This window comes from Caretta caretta, chromosome 9 (genome assembly GCF_965140235.1).
Source record: "Caretta caretta isolate rCarCar2 chromosome 9, rCarCar1.hap1, whole genome shotgun sequence".
In the NCBI taxonomy this organism is placed as follows: Eukaryota; Metazoa; Chordata; order Testudines; family Cheloniidae; genus Caretta; species Caretta caretta.
This window is the reverse complement of record NC_134214.1, coordinates 42534543-42542161: the sequence shown is the minus strand read 5'-3', so window position 1 is coordinate 42542161 and position 7619 is coordinate 42534543. Positions and strand designations below refer to the sequence as shown.

Sequence of the window (7619 nt, the reverse complement as noted above, 5' to 3'; positions counted from 1 at the left end):
GAAAAAAAAAAAAAAAAAAAAAACAGGCAGGGAAGGACCCCAACCAACACCATCCAGCCTGGGGCATCGTGCCCTACCCCAGCCCTCTCGCCCCCCTCCCGCTGCACTGGCGGAGGCTCAGAGCGCCCCTGGATAGACAAAGCGCCCGTCTCTCATTGGTCAGTTTGCCTAACGCTGGGGCTTCTCCCGGCTCGGCGTGACCAATGGGCTCATTGACATGCAAATCAGAGGCTATAAGTAGGGCCGGGGAGTGGCGGCGCCAGGAGGGGGCGGGGGAGAGGGCAGTGGGGACGCTAGCGGGCCGCCCGGTGCAGAAGGCCGCCCCTGTGCACCGCTTGCCAGCTGCTGCCTCCTGCGCCCCTCCCCCATCCTCCCCCCAGCCCGCGGTGTCTGCGCCGCGCTCTGCCATGGCCCCGTCCTCTCGGCCCAGCAAGAGCCGGCCCAGCCGGGAGGAGGAGGATTTCTGTGACGCGAGAGGGGGGGACAGGAAGGTGAGCCGGACCCGAAGGGGTCCCAGGCAGGACCCCCGGCGGGGGGGAGGGGGGTAGAGGCGGCAGGACCCCCGGCGGGGGGTAGGGGCTGCAGGACCCCCGGCGGGGGCACTGGAGCCGCGGCCTGGCCTCAGGGGGCATGCGGCAGTCGGTGCAATGTGTGTTTCCCCTTCTCCTTCCCCAGGCCAGGAAGCCGCTGGTGGAGAAGAAGCGGCGAGCGCGGATTAACGAGAGCCTGCAGGAGCTGCGGCTCATCCTGGCCGACACGGAGGTAGGGCTGCGGCAAGGGCGCGGGAGCGGGGGCGCCGCGCCGGGAGCCGGGGGGCCCTGGCGCGGGGCTGATCGCTGTCCTCTCTCGCCGCGCCCCGGCGGGCAGTTTCAGGCGAAGATGGAGAACGCCGAGGTGCTGGAGCTGACCGTGAAGCGGGTGCAGGGCGTGCTGCAGAGCCGGTCTCTCGGTGAGTCCCCCTCGGGCACGGGAGATGCGGGGGGGAGAGGGGAAGCCGCTTCCCTCTAACGAGGGGGCTGCAGCATCCCGAGAAGTGACGTGCCAGCCGTGCTGTGAAGGGGGAGGGGTTGGCATGGCCAGAGATCGCGGGTGCTGGGGGGAGGGAAGGGGCTCCCCCCCTTTGACTCCAGCTATGTGTGTTTCCCTATGGGTGTTGCTGCTGCTGCAGAAAGTGACAAGCTGCACCGGGAGGCTAGCGAGCGGTTTGCAGCCGGGTACATTCAGTGCATGCATGAAGTTCATACCTTCGTCTCCAACTGCCCGGGGATTGATTCCACCGTCGCTGCCGAGCTGCTGAACCACCTGCTGGAGTCCATGCCACTCAACGAAGGCAGTTTCCAGGACTTGATCGCGGATGTTTTGTCAGAACCCTCCGTCAGTCCCTGGCCTGGCAGTGAGGGGCTCTCCCAGCCAACGGGGGTGTCCCCTGCTGCTCTGAGCCTGGCCAGCCCCCCTTCAGTTCTTCTTTCCCCTTCCTCCAGTGAAGAGACCTGCTCGGATCTGGAAGAGACAGAGGCTGAGCAAAGCCCGGCCTCTCCAGCTGGACTGGACAGCTCCAGGACACACAACGTGCCTTCACCTAGCTTTTCCAAATCTATGTGGAGACCTTGGTAAATAAAGAAACTGTACAGGAATCAACAAAGATCTACCTAATAATGGGAGAATACTTGAGCACTGTGTTCTCCTTACAGCCATTGGAATGGACAGGGGCTTTCAGAGGGTGCATTTGTGTGTCTAACGTTACTGTATATTGGGACTGCATAGATGGCACTCTTACACTGTCAGACCCTGACAGGTTAATTGTTAAACGTGTTAACATTTCATCTATTTGTGTGTGAGATGTTTTGTAACAATTGGATTGTTTAGGAGAGTTTGGGGTGTGAGGGTGGGGAGGGAGGAAGAGAGATTTTTTTTGTAGCAAAGCTCTTTGGTGGATGCACAGCAGTATTTCACAGCCTTGTCTCTTTCTCTGGGCCCTTATAAATGGCCCAAATATCACTCCCTTTTTCTATTAAGAAAAAGCCCTTGTACATTTTATATCTTGGTGGCTCACTCAATGAGAGGTATAGGAGTTAAATGTGCATGCACAATTTTAAGAGTTATAGTGATAGTAAAGATCCCTGAAAGGGATTGGTGTGGTTAGAATTTTTATTATTTAGTGATCTAGAATCTTGCCTTCAGTGAAGGAAGAGTAAACTAGAGATCAGTTGGAATTAGACAAACATTGAAAATATTGGTGGCAGGGTGCCTTTTAGAAATCAGTGTTTTATGCACATTTTGCTTTTAGCACATCTGAGTTTGTGACTTTATGTATATTAGGGTGTCAAATGTTTTATTTTTAATCTTTTTAATAAAAAATATTGAATTCACAAAGGATTGCATGTATTTTGGAGTGTGATACACTTCTAACCACTTTAAAATTAAAAATCCAGTTCCATACTGTTTGCTGTTAAATTTGTATCTGTTGTGGACACACTGCTGGTAATTTAGCACTTAGTTCTTGTACTAAGCATTGTTAGCTCAAGTATTGGAATTTGAATGTTTCTTTTGTTTAATACTGAAAGATGCTTAGGATATTATTGAAGGGAGCAATGTAGTTGTGTTGTTGTTTGACTTTAGGACACTAAAATTCCTAGGCATGGTTACATGAATGCCATTCTAAAGAAACTGCTCTTAACTTGATTTCCCCAAGTAAGTCTCTTTTTGTAAAGCTGTAATTATAACTTAAGTACTAGGCAGATGCTTTACTTGTGGCTTGACTTTACCTGTACATTTTTTCTGCTGAGGAATGACAGGTGTTGAAAAGAAGTGTGTGAAATAGAATTGAAAATTTTCTTCAAAAAGGAAATACTTCCAGTGACTTCTGGAGCATCAACATTCCTGTATACAAGGTCATACACCTCAATGTTCCTATTTTTGGAAGATATAGGCTATTTATGCTGTGATATTACCTTTCACAGAGCTGTCATCGTTACAGGAAAAGTATTGTGAAGTTGCTTCCTTAGTACATGGAGGTATTTGAGCGTAGAACCATCTAGGAGAGGAAGCAAAATAAGTACATGGGGACTAAGACATGTAACTTTCCTTTGTTAACGACCCTATGGAACAATAAAATCAGATATCTAAATTATTGGTAGACCTCTGCTTTGTAACTTTCTTTAAATTATCTGATGTGGGTGTTTTTTCATTCACAGCTGGGTACAGAGTTGTTTGTTTTCCCCAGTTGTGCTAAAATTCTCGCCTGCCTTTGAACTAGCAAGAAGGGCAATGCTCCTCAAAAGGGAGGTGAGAGCACTGCCTGTAAAGACCTTTCTGCTTTAGGGAGGGAGGGTGGTGTTTTGATGTGTAAATGGAAGCAGTGGCATGGACAGTTCAACTAAAAGTAACACCCAAAGCACAAAATGACATCTCCTGGAAACTGGCATTTCACAGAGTGAATGCAATCCCAGATTTGCTTAAAAAAAAAAAGCCATTGCCTTTCAGTAATACATTCATTTTGAAAATTTTACTCTCAGCCTCTGCTCACTAGTACTAATAACAATGCATTATAAAGATAAATGTGTATTATCCTGCAACATTAAAAACATTTGGCCCTACTTTTAGCCTCTAGCAAACAGTTTACTTATCAGATTTTCTCAAGGGGAAGGTAAAACCACAGGCTGTTTCCTCAACCCATCACCAACCAAAATGTTGAGTATTTTAAAACCCTAGGCCAGGGATCACCAGCAGGGCACAGAATGGGAGACCTGCACTAATCTTTCTCAGGATGGGTAGGAAAGGGAAGACTGAAAGCTAACCTGCTCTAAGGCAGTGAAGTGATGTGCATAGCGCCCCCTGCAGCTTAAAGCAAGCATAAGACATAATTGAGCTTAGGTTGCATGCACTTGCCTGAGTTTAGAGATTTAAGTCATCACGAGACACTTGAAGTCCTGTGCGTTCATCCGTCTCAGAGCATTTTCACAATCGATCGCACACATCCAACAAGCCGCTCTGGCAGTGGTTGTCCTCAAGCTCCTCCAAGTGTACAGCTTGTGCGGAGATTCCCAGGCAGCAGGGGAAGTGCTCCGGAGTCTGTGGGAAGTGCAGCAGCAGCTCAGCTTGGTTTCATTTCCATGAGATGAAAGAGACTCTTGGTTAGGGCTCTTCTGATGCCCCTGTGAAAGCAAAGTGCAAATCCTGACACTTCCACGATGGAAACATGGCCAAGAGACAACATCAAAAATGCCAGCTTTGGTTCAGCAGTGGATTTTGTGGCTAGCAATAGTCATTCTCCACCCCCCTTTGTAAATGACACTGTAGATTGAGGGTAAAAGGCTTTCCCTTATAAAGCCTTGGAGAAGGGAAGCTAGGTGGTAAATACTGTGATTCCCTAACTATACATACGTATTTATCTCTCACACCCACATGCCCTACCTTCTGCATTTTGCTGCAGCTGAAGAAAGCAAGCACTGCCTGGTGCATATTTAGCCCACTCTGGAATGTTACAGCAGTGGATTGATGGCTTTTTGTAACTGTCGAATAACATAACTGAATACTCTAAAAAAGAAAAAAAAGGAGTACTTGTGGCACCTTGGAGCTCATGAAAGCTTATGCTCAAATAAATTTGTTGGTCTCTAAGGTACCACAAGTACCCCTTTTTTCTTTTTGGAGATACAGACTAACACGGCTGCTACTCTGAAACCTGAATACTCTAGTGATTGTTGCAGCATATGTGTTTTTAGGGGCACTGAGGGAGTGACATACTAGCCCTGTAGCCATGCAAGTCCCCAGTGTGCTTCTTAGATTGTGTTAGTGGAGAAGCTGTGTCCACAATGAAATACACAAACAGCAGGAGGAGGTTTTAGTTTTAGGTATGTTAACTAAGGGCGTCTGCTCTTTTAATAAAACCAGAACGCCTGGGTATAAATAATAACAACAGAAACCAAGTGTGTGTACTCCACCCTTCCTGGAGGGAGGGAAATCTACTTTTCTGTTCATAATTCTCAACAGTGTTTTAGTTCTAAGAAAAATCAGCTAGGCCCAAGCAATACAATTAGTCCCAAAAAGTGTCAAAAGCATTTTAGAAATGTGCTAAAGTAGGGGATTTTTTTAAATCCACAAATTAGGTTCACAGAAAGTTTACATCCTCTGATTATGTGTTGCTGGATTTCTAAATTTGCATTTCTGTACCTTACTGGAAAGGTGTCAGATGTAACACTTTCCTGACAAAGGCAGGAAGAGGTGAGCATTGGGGAGGGAAGGAGGTTTCCAGCAGCTCTGATGGAAGGGGAAAAAAAAAAAAAAAAAATCAATGCAGCCCTTTTCAAGTCCACTCACAGAAACTGCCTTTATTCTTTTCCACTCCAAAGTAATATAAACACGCTCTCTGATCTGACACCGCACCCCATTGTAAAAGGAAAGAGAAGCAGCCCACAAAAAGAGGATCTCTTGTTTGATATGCAGTTGAAGGCTTAGATAAGGATGGACTCATTCTCTCTCCCCCTTCCAGTATATATTAGTTACTCACACCTGTTGCAGGGAAGAATTGGCCCCTGGTAGAGCAGGATAGTGCTGATGATTAATGAGGTAGGCATGATAGTGCTCATGATTAATGAGTCAAACATTCTTATAAACATAGTGGCAATACCATCAAATATTTTTGAGCAACTGTATCTTGGGCAGGATGTAGAACTTAGCCATCACTTAAAGGTTCACAATCAAGGTTATTATATTCTAAATTTGACCTACCTTTTCCTTATTTACATTAGCAAATGTGTGTAATTCTCCAGTTTTTCCCTCGAAACAGATGCTTTAATTCTCTTAATTAAAAATAAAACAAAGGAATTAAAAAAAAAAAATCAAAAGTCAGCAGGCCAGTACTCATAAGCAGCCCTAGAGAAACAGACCAGGATGAACACAAACAGCCAGGAGAAAAAGACAAATCCAAACAGATTTCATTTCAAGCTTCCCAGAAGTTAGTCCAACAATATCAAGGACTAAGATTTTTAAAGATATGAAAAGTGTTCTGATAAGGAATATAAACCCTGATAATTGATTTTATATGCATGGTTTATTTTTTAGCCAGAGTGCCTTCTATGAAAAAAATACAGGAACTATTGACATCTGAAATATTTTTTCTCCTTTAAATTCTCCCTCAAAACTCACTTCTTTCAGGAAGCCTTTCTATTACTCATTGTTGGTATTACAGTCATGCCTAGAGGCCCCAGTGAAGATGGGGCCTCATCGTGCTAGGTGCTGTACAACACCCGCAAAAGACAGTCCCATAACATCTAAACAGACAAAGGGTGTCAGAAAAATAACAATTATTCCCTCTGTCCAGATGGGGACCTGAGGCACTAAGACTTTGCGCGAGGTTGCATAGGACACGTTCAGCAGAGCCAGGTATTGAACCAAGACCTCCTAAGGCCATGTCTACACTACCCACTGGATCGGCGGGTAGCGATCAATCTATCACGTCTAGTGTAGACGCAATAAATCGATCCCCGATCGCTCTGCTGTTGACTCCGGAACTCCACCACGGCGAGAGGCAGAAGCAGAGTTGACGGGGGAGCAGCAGCCGTCGATCCCACACTGTGAGGATGCAAAGTAAGTGATTCTAAGTCGATCTAAGATACGTCGACTGCAGCTACGCTATTCTTGTAGCTGAAGTTGCATATCTGAGATCTATCCCCGCCCCCCACCCCACCCCCACCTCCACTGAGTGTCAGGCCAGTACCTTAATTACAAGGTCTTCCTTCCCCTGAGAATATGACCTTGCTTTCCTGCACCTGAACAATGGTTCCATATACTATTTATACATGGTCTGCTATGGAGTGCCTGAGCCCAAAAACCCTTACACAGATAGTCCTTGCCCAAGTAGTTGGGCCCACTGAATTCATTTACCTTTAAATGTAAGCCGAATAGGCTGTGTGCTCCATGGGCAGGGCTTGGACACAGTAGAAAAAAAGACACTCATTCGTTCTCTGTGACTGTACCTCTATATACATCATTGGTGATACTGACCCTGGAATACTGTGTAGAGTCTGGTGTGCATGTTTTAAAGAGAATGTGGAAAAACTGGAGAGGGTGCAGAAAAGAGCCACTGAAATGATTCAAGCACTGAAGAAAATGCTTTACAGGGAGAGACTTAAAGAGCTCCAGCTGTTTAGCTTATCAAAAAAAGATTGAGAGATGACAATTACTGCATATAAATATCTTTGCAGGGAAAAAATACCAGGTACTAAAGGGCTCTAATCTAACGGAGAAAGGCAGAACAAGAACTAATGGCTGGAAGCTGAAGCCAGAGAAATTCATTAGCTTCTCTTCAATGGCCTTATCTTCCTTGAGTGCTCCTTTTGCACCTTGACCATTCAGTGGCCCCACTGATTATTTAGCAGGCTTAAGAGGTACTAAATAAGAATTGCCTCTCCCCGCGTGGATTCCAGGACAAGCTACTCCAAGAAGCAGTTATTAATGGCATCTAGACATTTTTTATCTCTGTATCCCATCCTGAGGTAACATACCCAGTCAGTATGGGGATAGTTGAAATCCCCCATTATTGGTGGGTTTTCTGTTTTTGTAGCCTCTAATCTCCCTGAGTGTTTCATAATCACCATCACAGTCCCAGTCAGGTGGTCGGT

At 46.1% G+C, this 7619-nt stretch overlaps 1 protein-coding gene across 1 annotated transcript; it reads left to right on the top strand.

The window, feature by feature from the left end:
* The first annotated feature begins 248 nt into the window (after nt 1–248).
* LOC125642453 (transcription cofactor HES-6) lies at nt 249–3130 on the top strand. Its single transcript, XM_048863864.2, has 4 exons — nt 249–491; nt 676–762; nt 868–949; nt 1169–3130. The coding sequence occupies exons 1-4, from the start codon at nt 408–410 to the stop codon at nt 1612–1614; spliced, it is 699 nt and encodes a 232-aa protein (XP_048719821.2). The 5' UTR covers nt 249–407; the 3' UTR covers nt 1615–3130.
* Nucleotides 3131–7619: the final 4489 nt, after the last annotated feature.

What these genes read in the sequence shown, in the direction of transcription:
- LOC125642453 (XM_048863864.2), top strand. Translation starts at nt 408, where the DNA reads ATGGCCCCGTCCTCTCGGCCCAGCAAGAGCCGGCCCAGCCGGGAGGAG. An exon ending in CGAGAGGGGGGGACAGGAAG is followed by an intron (nt 492 to 675) that starts GTGAGCCGGACC and finishes CTCCTTCCCCAG; the next exon opens with GCCAGGAAGCCGCTGGTGGA. An exon ending in TCATCCTGGCCGACACGGAG is followed by an intron (nt 763 to 867) that starts GTAGGGCTGCGG and finishes CCCGGCGGGCAG; the next exon opens with TTTCAGGCGAAGATGGAGAA.